General features: G+C 27.8%; 2 protein-coding genes across 2 annotated transcripts; one reads left to right on the forward strand and one right to left on the reverse strand.

Annotated features, from left to right (window-relative positions):
- The first annotated feature begins 431 nt into the window (after window positions 1–431).
- Window positions 432–3,368, forward strand: LOC149888629 (alpha-1A adrenergic receptor-like). The gene is made up of 2 exons (XM_090087750.1): window positions 432–528; window positions 1,807–3,368. Exon 2 carries the CDS (start codon window positions 1,807–1,809, stop codon window positions 2,974–2,976), a length of 1,170 nt encoding a protein of 389 aa, XP_089943876.1. The 5' UTR covers window positions 432–528; the 3' UTR covers window positions 2,977–3,368.
- LOC145188588 (methionine aminopeptidase 1-like) lies at window positions 936–12,036 on the reverse strand. Its single transcript, XM_090087749.1, has 14 exons — window positions 11,832–12,036; window positions 9,800–9,851; window positions 9,554–9,687; window positions 9,058–9,118; window positions 8,811–8,902; window positions 4,943–5,026; window positions 4,625–4,692; window positions 4,246–4,316; window positions 4,033–4,164; window positions 3,827–3,932; window positions 3,613–3,650; window positions 3,122–3,187; window positions 1,313–1,362; window positions 936–1,200 (listed from the first exon to the last, which is right to left on the reverse strand). The coding sequence occupies exons 1-14, from the start codon at window positions 11,946–11,948 to the stop codon at window positions 1,075–1,077; spliced, it is 1,197 nt and encodes a 398-aa protein (XP_089943875.1). The 5' UTR covers window positions 11,949–12,036; the 3' UTR covers window positions 936–1,074.
- Window positions 12,037–12,522: the final 486 nt, after the last annotated feature.

Genomic DNA, 12,522 nt, shown 5'->3' on the forward strand with positions numbered 1-12,522 from the left:
GTTCCGTCTAGTGCAACCGCCCCCTGAGACACCTCTTTTTTAAAGCTTCAAGAATTTCTTCTCTTCTATTACGACATAATTCTTTTCTTTGAAATAACCGCTTTATAGCAGTTTTTACAACCAAGCTCTAACCAAAATTTGTGGTCTTTTATACAGTTAAAAATATTTTTGAAAACCAGTTTTTTTATGTACCACCATCTTTTCAAACATAAAGTAAGTTTTAAAAAATAGGTATGATTATTAAAAATAGAAACGTTATCTCTAAACTTTGGTTGAAAGACTATGACAATTGATATGCTATAATACTTATTATATTAACAGCAGAGATACTTTGATCTAATTTGTAACTAGTGATTGCGCATCTCAGGAGATCTCTCCAGAACATCTGGTAAAAAAAGTTTCATTACAGTGTTTTTTACATGTCACGTGATTTGCAGTAACTTTTGAAAGATTTCACTTTGAAATTAGTTTGATGTCGAACATCTTTGCGCTGTCTTAATAATAGTGTTGACAGTGTTGATAGTGTTGGTAAGTAATGTTTGGGTTTTTTAATTTTCACAGTTTACAACCCACATTATGGCCATCAGAGGTAGTGAAATATATATTTTTTTTTTTAAAAAAAAAATTTTTTTTGTTTCAGAGCAATGAAAAGAATTAGAACAATTTTATTACAAGAGAAGTTTCCTGAGCTTCTTTGACGATAAGAGGATTCGACTGAGTAATAAAACGAAGAGAATTCTTTAAATTGTTTTAAACTGAAAAAACGTAATTGAACCCGCATTCCTAAATAAAAAAAAAAAAAAAAAAAAAAAAAAAAAAAACGTTGAAGAAATACGTCTACGAAACCTTTTTGGTAGTAAGCCAAAACTCGGTAATGATGGTCGTATAGTAACATGCAATACGATCATCAGGGTGCTTAGGGAATCAAACTATTGTTTAATACACAAAAGATGGTGTTGTGTAAAAAACTAATTAAACTGCACATAAACCAATAAAATATTGCGCAAAAAATCACGTTCAGTAAAATCAGTACTTTTTAGTAAAGAAGCTTGGGAACTATAAACGCAAAATTATTCAAATCTGTATTCCATCTAGTTGATCCTGAAAGTAAGGTCTATTATTTTTACGAGCAGTGAGAATTTCGACACCAGTTTCAGTAACAAGAAAGGTTTGTTCGAACTGAGCAGATCTACGGCCATCCTGAAACAAGATAATTGAATTTTACAAATAAAATTTTTTTTGTTTTCGTTTGCTTTTACTGTCTTTTTGGTTTGTTAAAATGACAAAAATTGAACTGAGCCGTAAGCGATACCTGTGTTACAGCAGTCCAATTGTCAGGCCAAGTCAAATCTCGCCAAGTACCTTACAAATGAAAAATGTTAAATGAAAAGATTTAATTGTAATCACTGACTTAAAAACTTTATCTAAATAATGTAAATAAAAATTTTTTAAAAAAGCCAATCTTGTCATTTCATGATATTTCCTTTTTATCCTTTTTTTTAATCGATACATAAAATGAAAAAGTAGATTAAGAAGCCTTAGAATACTTTCGTTTGTAATAAACAAAAGCAGAGATTGGGAAAACAGCATTTGCAAAGAATAGAAAAAAATCAACACAAGAGATGCTGTATAAATATTGCAATAAAAATATTGCTTTCACTTATGTTGGATTCAATGCATTATACTGATGTCTGATGAAAGCATTGAAAAAAAAAAAAAAAAAAAAAGTAAGAAGTTTAAACTAAACATCATGAAGAACACAGAGGAGTGTTACAAAGGTTAATGTTGATATCTTTTCTTTTTCAGATGATCTCAACCATGTCAGTTTTACGAGTCATAAATATCGGCGTGTTAACAATATTTAGCCCGATCGGAATGGTACTTAACATTTTAGTTCTTGTCGTGATACTAAAGCACCGAGAATTACGGACTTGCACGTATTTTCTTTACGCACACCTAGCATTTAGCGACATAATCATTACAACGATCGCTACTTTTGCGAGCGTCTTACTTCATTTAACTGAAAAGTTTATATTTTGCCAAATAACATTATCAATTGTAGCTGTAGGCTATAGTCTGTCAATAGGAACAGTGAGCTTACTCTCGTTGGATAGATATATATACATAAGAGAGCCTCTGGCGTATGCACAACAAATGAATAAACGCAGAATTACGTTTTATATTATATTTTTATGGGGAAGTGCAGTAGCTACACTATTGCCAATCGTTACAGGAATAGCGTTTGTAAAAAGACAATGCTCCAGCAAGGAATTTCAAAAATGCATGCTGACTCGCATCGTAAAAAAAGAGTTCTTACTATGGGTATCTATAGGCGTAACAATTATACCGATAGCTGCTACGAGTTATTTAAACATACAGATAATGCAAATGGCGTCGCAGCATTACGGGAGACTAAGAGCCTTAACGAATTTAAGCCATATAAAAGTAGTCCCGTCTTCAAGTCAATCAGAGGTTGAAAAGAAAAATAAGGGAAAACAAGGGGATAAAAAATCAAGCAAAACAAAGTCAAAGAACAAAAAGTTAACGGAAGATATATGGAGCCCAAAAGCTGTGCGAACCACATTTTTAATTGTAGTAACATGCATTTTGTGCAATCTTCCATATGCAATATTAATGTTGGTAGAAGCCGTAAGTGACAAGAATTTTAATTATAATACCATTAAGTATGCGTATTCTTTATATCTGCTTACCTATATCCAGTCCATCTTAAACCCAATAATCTACACAACTACAAATGTAGAGCTACGAACTTTAACGAAGAAAACTTTATCGTGCTTTAACAGAGAAAAAGAAATAGTAAAAAGACGTTCAAACACTACAGCAACGTTGTATACAGATACAAGTAGTACAGGATCGATTGAACCAAAAAAAGAAAATAACGATATACATCAATCTTTTTCACGTCATTTAAATGAATTATCAAGAACTCTTGGGACACAGAAAAGTATAAAATAAATCTGCTCTGTTTAAAAGATTTCTTGTTTAGACAAGCTGCGTAAATATACGAATAAAAGATTATTAGTACTGATGAGATTAACATCACAAATTAACAAATGAAAATGGTGCTAATACAAGCCAGTCAAAAAAAACGTTTTTATACCTTGGTTTATCATAGGTTCGATTGTAAATACGTGACCAGCCTTCATTACACCAACTGCTTTATTCTCTAGAAAAAGACAATTATTTGGAAAGGAACTTTTTTTTACATAAGAAAGTCATTCCTTTCATCATAATATTATTTGCTATAAATAGTTATTTTTAATTTTTGTATTCTTTTTGTTGAACTCGTTCTAAGTGAAAAATTAAATACTTTTTTAAAAGTAAACAATGAAGTAGATCCAAAAAAATTATATATGCTTTAACTATAGCAATGTAACTATAGCATATATATAAAAAATATATACATGCCATAACTATAATACGACAGATCCTTTAAAATAGAAAAATCATAGTAAAGCAGAATTTTTTTAAAAAAAAAAATAAGAGATGAACACTTAAATAAAACTATAATAAATACGACCAACATACTTGCATAAAAAATAATAAGAGATGAACACTTAAATAAAACTATAATAAATACCACCAACATACTTGCATAATGAGGAACATTAGGAGCAGTGTGAAATAACCTAAGAGCAACAAAATTATGATCAAATTTTATCTATAGCAAGAATCTCTCATGGAACAACTTCCTTTAAATAAAATTAATTGCTAACTTTTCAACATCGAACTTAAAAGTATTTAAAAACTTTTTGGAAACTGGAAACTGGTAAAATAAATCCTAATAAATTGAGTAACTAATTACTGGTGAATTCCGTGACCACAATAAGTTCGTGTTACAGAGCATCTATTAGCATGTGCAACATTTTGTATATACTGGCCCATATCTCTGTACCTAACTCCAGGTTTTACTAAAATATGAAACTATATACAAAAGAAAAACATCACTACAGATTGTGAAACTCATTAGAAATAGGTAAACAAAATTTGACACCTAAAACAAATACTCACTTTCATTTGCAGCAGCCATTAAGCAATCATAAGCTGTTTTTACCAAAAGTTTTGAATTTTCATCAACTTCTCCAACGAACATAGTTTCGTTAAGATCTCCATGAAAACCATTATAATAACAAGTAACATCCACTAATGAAATAATGAAAAAACAAAACTCTAAAGTGAAAAAACTTCTTAGTATGAGTAAAAAACAGAGATTTGATTACTCACAGTTGATAATATCTCCCTCCTCTAGTTTACGAAGGTCAGGTATTCCATGACAGATAACTTCATTTACAGAACTAAGTACAGTAAAGATATCAAAGAACAACTTTCAACTAAAATAAGAATATTAACCTAACACAACAAAATATTTGTTTAACAATGCCAAATCGGATGAGAATATAACCTATGTGATACCAATATGCAAAAACTGACCCATGATTTGAAAAAAACAAACAACTCTTCAAATATTAAAATAACACAAGTTTATAAAGAAAAGAGTTTCATCAAAATTAAATGGCAAAAGTGACATGCTTAATACAAAATTATATCTGAAAAATAGTGAATGACAATAAGATGATACAGTCAGTTAATACATCAGACTTACGTGCAGCAGCTTTTAGGAAACTGATAGTAGTTTAGAGGAGAAGGATAGCAGTTTCTTTCTATTGTTGCCTAAAGTTCAAACAATTTAAAGCTTCAATTTGCATTTACTTCAAAATATTTATTCAAATGTTTCTGAAAATCAAAATTGCATACATACATACATACATACATACATACATACATACATACATACATACATACATACATACATACATACATACATACATACATACATACATACATACATACATACATATGTAATTTTGAATAAAGAGAAAGTTATTTTTAAATAAAGTGCATAAATTGAGAGAAAAATGACCTCATGGCAAATTTTATCAAGCTCATCAGTTGTAATCCCTGGGCGCACAGCCTTTGCTACAATGTCTAAAACTTCACGGGCTAACTATAAAAGAATTAATTTAAAGAAAAAAGCTTACAACACCTAACACATATTTAAATAAACGTTTTATGGAATTTATAACATACACATATCAATAGTAATTATATGAAATCTTTATTAAAGTTTTTATTCACGAAAGTGAAAAATATTTCCAGTTTTATAAATTCAAAAAGATAAAAATAATAAATGATAAGAATTAAAATAATAAAATAATAAAAATGATAAGTAAATACCTAAGTAAATTTGGAAATTAATGCAACTCTAAATAAAATTAAAATAACTTTTCAAAAATGAACCACAGAACCACATTTTTTTAAAACTGAATTGTTCAACAACAACAGTATTGTAAGATCATAAATCATAAACAAAAAGTTAAGTAATTATACATAAGTTCTAGTTTTTTACAAACATTTTAAAATATTACAATAAAAACAAGTGTTTTCAACTTTTAAATTTTAATTTTTTCTATCCAACCCCTCAGATTTCCTTCAAACTTGAACCATTGTACTGTTATTAAATATCAAAAAATATAAAATTTTAGCTCCCAGCTTTGAACAGTTCAATTATTATAACACTTTGAAATTTAGCTTAAAATGCCCTATTCTTTTCCCATTATGGATTTTATGGTATTACTTTTTCCTGAATTATTTATAATCTAGTAAAAGAAAATAGTTGAAAATTAGTATTTTGCTATTATTTAGGGTGCTGAATTCAAAAACTTCTGGTCATTTTTTGATTTTAAAGTGCTCAAGACAAATTTTCTGTACTGTTAGCATGGCTTGTGTTTTCACTAATTCATGAAATTGCCTAACTTATGGATTAAAAATTTTTTTTCAAATGAAAGAAGAGTTCTAGTAAAAGAAACTGGCGGAAAAATGGTTCTTGACATTTTTTGAAGTTTTAAAAATATGAAGAAAATAATCTAATTCAAAGTACTTGATGATTAATTTTTTATTTAAAACTAACAATAATTTTTTTGCTCTGTTATCATGGATGATGCTTTCACTAACTCCTGGAGTTTCATTGAAATTTCATTGATCCAAAACTTTTTTCATGTGAAAGAAGAGACTAAAGTCATAATACTAAAGTCATAATACTAAAGTCATAATGCTAAAGTCATAATACTAAAGTCATAATACTAAAGTCATAATACTAAAGTCATAATACTAAAGTCATAATACTAAAGACATAATACTAAAGACATAATACTAAAGATATAATACTAAAGACATAATACTAAAGACATAATACTAAAGATATAATACTAAAGACATAATACTAAAGACATAATACTAAAGACATAATACTAAAGACATAATACTAAAGTCATAATACTAAAGACATAATACTAAAGACATAATACTAAAGACATAATACTAAAGACATAATACTAAAGAATAACAAAATCTAAAAGTCCAAGTCTAGTTTTAAATGTTACCAATGAATGTTACAGAATGTTATAAGTTTAAAAACAGATTTTGAATGGAACATTCTGTAAGATTGATTGGCAATATCTAAAGCTATAATTAGACAGACTTTTAAAAATTGTCATCCTTAAATATTAGGATAGCTAAAAAATTTAAACCTATGTGTAATACAACTCCAAGTATTAGGGAGAGTGTCACACATGCTAATAGAATAAAAAGTTTTCTTAATTTCTTGAATTAGGTTATTTCCTTTAAATCAACACACTTTGAAATTTTCAGGTAAATTAAGAGAGGAAATTGTGGAAAAAAATTTTGTTCTTACAGATTTTGCCCAAATCAACCAAATTTTTGAATATTGCTTCTTTGCAAAAATTAGTTGCATTTTTGAAGAAGAACATAGATTAGCCACTATATGATCTACTTCAAAAATGCAATTACTGCCACCTTTGGAAAATATACAAATCTTTCCTGCCAATACAAACAATTTATGTGGGTAAAACTTTTCCAATCCTTCAGAAATTTAAATTCATTTTTGCTTAGTGTAAATGACACTATAGTAACACAACAGAATCTCTTAAACTTTTAGTCAAATTATCATACCATATGTTAAATCGGAACATGAACAACTGTTGGATGTATCTAAAGGTCAAACAACAGACCCTGTTCTTAAAAATATTGAAAGAAAATAATTTCATGATCCAAGTATCAGCAATTATTACAAACCTGTTTCAACATTTTGATTTAACAGTTAATGAAGAAAAAACCATTAACAAATTGAAATTAAATTGAAGCTGTCAATTTTGAAACCATTGCAAGCTATATGGACTGTTCAGCATTATGATTATCTCAGGTCCTATAAACATTATGATATAATAGCTAATGATTGGAAGGCAGCTGGAATCACAAAGGCAATAGAGCATGACAATAGACCAAACATCTACTCAGCTGCTATTGACCCATTAGAAAACAGAATTGTGTCCATTCTGCTTGAAAGTGAGCATCTCAATTCAAAAGAATTGTCAAACTTTATGGCCTATAATGATGATGATAGCAAAGAAGACAAAGAGGAATGGGAAATGAAAGATGAGCCAGTAAGAAGTATCTTTTCAATATTTGAAGAAGAGATTGAAGACAAACTTTATCTATATAAACTAGTATAGTTACATAAGTATTATATTTAGTATTTAGTGTTTTTTTTTGTTTGTATATTGAAATACACTGATTAAAAATCAGTTACTTCTTATGTGAAAAAACTCCATCTGCAATAAATCTCAATTTTGCTTTAATAACTTTTATAAGCAACTGTAAAAATTCAAATCAATTTCTTTTAGTTTTAATTTAATGTGATTAATCAAAACTTGCTCTGTTGAAGCTTTCCAATCTCCCTCATAAACCTTTTGAGTCAAATATTCTCAATTGGTTCTGCTTGAGACACATTTGGTGGGTTAGATTCCTTATCGATATCAACATTCGTCCATCAAATTTAGAGAATCCTTAGAGCAATAAGAACTTTCTAACTCTGGTCAAAATAAATAGTTAAAGTTGCCATGTTACTTGTGAATACTTGTGAGAAGTCATTCTTCTAAACATTCATTGACATAACAACATTCTTTGACATTGATTGATGTATTGAATCCTACAGCCTTGGAAGTACAAAACAATGACTTGGACATACCATGTTGAGATAATGCCATCCACATAAACAATTTTTTTGGAAATTTCTCTTTTCCTACAAAGCCAACACTTTCTGGAATATTTCTCTTTGATTTTTATGCAGTATGCAGAACTTCCAGACATGTTAGCGCCTGCAAAACAAAAGTAATTTTCATCATTGATGACCAGAAGTGATATCGTATTTAGAGTAAATTTTCTGTTTCCTTAATTTGTTTTGACTTTATATAGTGTATTTGGGAGTCCTTTCACATTTTCTGTATTGAATATTAATTTTTTTAAATTGACAACCATTGCCAATTGATTTACACCAAATTAAGGATTGATCCCTTTCTTCATTGTTGGCAAATCTTTAGTTTGGCTTCCTTTTCTCAATATCCAGGATGTTGGATGAGCATTGTGCTTTTTATCAAAAAAAGACTGATCAGTTGCAAATCTTTTTAATTTATCATAGATTATACTTCGAGCTAATGATTCTTTTTCAAAATGATTTACAATTTCAATATTTTTTATAGTAAGGTTTTCTACAAAAAAATTTTTAGACATTTTAAAAATGATTTTTATTCTGCTATTTTTATTAGTATTTTAGATAAATGTGTTTTAAATAATCAAATAAACATTTCATAGATTTTTTTTTTACATATTTTACATTTACAACAAATAAAAATTTGCATGAAAGAATTGCAAACCTTGCACACTACTCTCATTCCCTCAATTTCTTTTGATGTGAGCTGAACAATTTGAGTTGATCGTTTTGATGTGATTTCACTTAGAGGCAAACCTTTTAAGAAACACACAATTTATATTTGAATTCAGAAAGGGTCAAGGTCATAATAGAAAGTTATAAATAGTGGATAATAATTTGACATGTGCACTACCTTTAGAGAAAATTTTTGAAACTTCAGCAAAAAAAAAAAAAAGCATAAAAAAGTAAACCTTGCTCATGGTCAGCATAATCTGGTCTCTGAATGTGTTTTGGAACATGCCGCTTTTTGCTCTAAATTAAAGGCAGTGAACTTAAATAATTAAATAGAAGACTTTTTTTATATTTTTACTTATATTTAGTTTTTCTAACATCAATATGTAGAAAAATAAAAACTTGAAAATGTTCAATAACTGATAAATTTTTTTTTTTTTTTTTTTTTCATTTTAACTTTTTACATAAGAAAAGAAATATATGTGAATATATGAAAAGAATATAAATGAAAGGCTATTTCAGCTTCTTTTCTTTTTTTAGAATAAATTTTAAATTTAAACATTCAATATTCACTCATACATATATACTATAAACTATATATATACTATAACATATATACTCATAACATATATATATTATACATATAACTATATAAAAATTTTAATTACTTAATGCAACTAAATTTTGAATAATCTTGTCTAAAGCTTAGAAATACAAATAATTAAAATAGCTTACCAAAGGGTATGATGGTCGAAGTTTTCCTGTGTATTGAAAATCGGGCCATGGATTTTGTGTTTTCACATTTCCATGTAAAAAATCAGAAACCTGCTTTTTAGACAGCGCTTCACTAAGAGCATTAACTTGCAATCCTAAATATTTTAAAGAAACTAAATTTTGATCAAACTTAACATTTTAAATAAAAACCTTTGGAACTAAAACAAATTACACCAAAATGATTAACTTAAAACTTGTGTCAAATACCAGTTTCTGAATGAATTTTTTTATGTTCTTTCCATGCATTCTTGAAACATGCCTTAAAAAAAAAAGAAGAAGAAGAAAAGAGTGATGGTTTCAAAAGTCTGAAGGATTAAAAGATACAGATGCTGCCAAATGGCTTCTAAGGAAAATAAAATCAAAAATTGAAAGAATGAAGATTTTTCCATATAACAAAATTTATATCCTTTCAATGTAATTATCAATTTCTATTTTTTTAATTTTTTTTTTTTTGAACTAAGTTCAGTTTGTTCTATGAATAAATCATTAAAATGTAAAAAATAATTTTATCTGCAAAAAAGAACAAAAAAGCAACAATTATTTTAGTAAACAAATGTTTCTTATTAATTAGATATCTTTATACATAAACTTTTAAGTATAATTAAATTTAGAACACAAAGAAAATAAATATTTATAAATTCTTATAAAGATTTATAGGGATTTTTACAAGTATTTCTTCTGAACATAAATTTTAGAACATATAATTTTATATTTATTTTTACATACTGTATATACCTGTGTTTAAGTCAAGACTTTTAGCTGTTTAGAATGGATCAAAAATGTTCCTTAAAGATAAAAATATTAATATGTGGAAAACACACCTTGACTTATTCATTTTTTTATAAAACATTAAAGTACTCTTTCCAGTTAATATTAGTTAACTTCTATACCAGTATATATGGGAATACATTGATAACTGTAAAATATATGCAAGTCCAGAAATAAATCTTTTAAAGTGGAGTAATAAAAAATATTAACTTTCTATAACCTATGGTATTGTACCAATACCTGAGGTTCAAAAGGACATAATTAGCATACTGTAATTTTAGAATTAGTATAATGTCAATAAGACAGAAAGCGTTTATCTAACATGAACAAAACTGCTTGCTTTAACGCAAAAAAGTAAAGAATTTCTAGCAAAACTGCAAAAATTCTTAGATTTTATCTTCTACAAACTGAATTAATTTCATCTGTAAAATCTCTAAGTTAATCTTCAAAAATTGTGTTGAGAATTAACCACATAATCTTTTTAGACTTATTAATTTAGATCAAAAAATGTAAAAAAAAAAAAATTGAAATGAATACTTGAAAATATTAGATCTGTTTTATTTAGAGGTGAAATTATGAATAATTTCCAAGAGTGTCTATAAAAAAATATTATGAAATAAATAAAATGCATGGCTAAGAAATAATTTCTTTAGAGCACATATTTATACAACTTTCTTGCAAGATGTTTACAAATAAATATTTATTACATTATGAAACACTTTTACATCATCATAAAAGTCTTTTAATCTTTATAAAAATTCATTAAACTTTTGGTTTGCAAATCAAATTATAATATAATTATTGGCCTCTTGTGTACGTTTGCTCTATATGTATGTTTTAATGCACTTTTTTAAAGTCTTCTTTTATTCATATGTAGTTTTAGGTTTATACATACCTAAGATAACGCAATCTCAAATAACCTGCACAAGCAGTCTTGACATATTCTGCTATATTTGACAAAATAGATTAAAATAAGCAACAAAAGACTTCCATAAACATATTTTCATTATGTCAAAACTTTAGTGCTTTATCATTCCAGCCAAGATGATAACTTAGTTAGAAGTCTACAAAATCATAAGAATCAGCTGAACTGCAAAGCTTAGGGCTAAAAGAATTGCAACAAATAACTTAACAGCCATGAAAGAATTTTTCAACTAGGCAGAGAGATGGCGTTTCGCTTATCTTTTCTGCGTACACTTCCTTTAGACACTCTGACATCATAAACATCAATAATAATTTAATAGATTTGAATAATTTTAGCCGATATTGTTGTAAGTTGTTTAAAGAATCTCCTCATGTAGAGGACCTAAATAATTTATCGTTAAGCTAAAGGATATCATTGTACAATATAACAGATGTTTGCGGTTCCCCTACTTAAATAGAGGCACCTAGGTATATAAATTGTTAATAACCACGCAAACCGTTTTTAAGGAATAAAATATTTGTATGGTTACAAAAAAATAAAGTTTACTTGTTCACAGAAATAGCTCCCACTTAAACCAAGTTTTAAACACGTCGGGCATTGTAGATTGGCAGGCTTGTTACAGTTTGGACTTGAACAGGTTTTGTCGTTTAATGAGTCTGCCATTTTAGTCCCATGAGAAACGGAGTGAACCGTACCATTTGTAGTAACTTATAAACCACTTCCTACGCGTACGATTTTCAATGAAAACAACAGAGAGCTTATTCACCCAACTTTTTTTTTGCGTAAGTTTGGCGTAACTTTGGCGTAAGTTCAAGACAGTAAAAGTCGTATTCACCAAACTTGCGCAGTTGCGCTTCAAAAAAACTTTCGTAAGTTTTTGCGTAAGTATAAAACTATCGGTAACCCTAAACTATTGTATTCACCAAACTGAAATGGTACTCACCAAACTTTTTAGAAACTTGCTCAGCTCAATTTACTCAAGAAAAGTTACGCTATGAGCTGCTTTAACTTTGGCGTAGCTTTAAAATCACTAAATAAGAAGAATATTTTATGATACATATGTAGTTCTATTGTCAGATTGATATATTGTTAGGGATCTTAACATATGTAAGTTATATATATTATAGTTAGGGTTAACAATAATCACATATATTAACAAAAGATAACTGCATCATAATGATATAGCATCATATTAAGATGTTACATTATTATATTTATTAGGCTTAATATATCTTAT

Source organism: Hydra viridissima, unplaced genomic scaffold, assembly GCF_058129835.1.
Source record: "Hydra viridissima isolate aposymbiotic clone 2 unplaced genomic scaffold, HvirCarnegie_v1 scaffold_5, whole genome shotgun sequence".
Taxonomy (NCBI): domain Eukaryota; kingdom Metazoa; phylum Cnidaria; class Hydrozoa; order Anthoathecata; family Hydridae; genus Hydra; species Hydra viridissima.

Excerpts from the sequence above, each read along its gene's own strand:
- LOC149888629 (XM_090087750.1), top strand. The coding sequence starts at position 1,807 with ATGATCTCAACCATGTCAGTTTTACGAGTCATAAATATCGGCGTGTTA.
- LOC145188588 (XM_090087749.1), bottom strand. The coding sequence starts at position 11,948 with ATGGCAGACTCATTAAACGACAAAACCTGTTCAAGTCCAAACTGTAAC. Across the intron at positions 5,027-8,810 it reads GAATGAGAGTAGTGTGCAAG|TTAGCCCGTGAAGTTTTAGA; the intron begins GTTTGCAATTCT and ends ATTCTTTTATAG. Across the intron at positions 3,188-3,612 it reads TAATGTTCCTCATTATGCAA|AGAATAAAGCAGTTGGTGTA; the intron begins GTATGTTGGTGG and ends GTCTTTTTCTAG.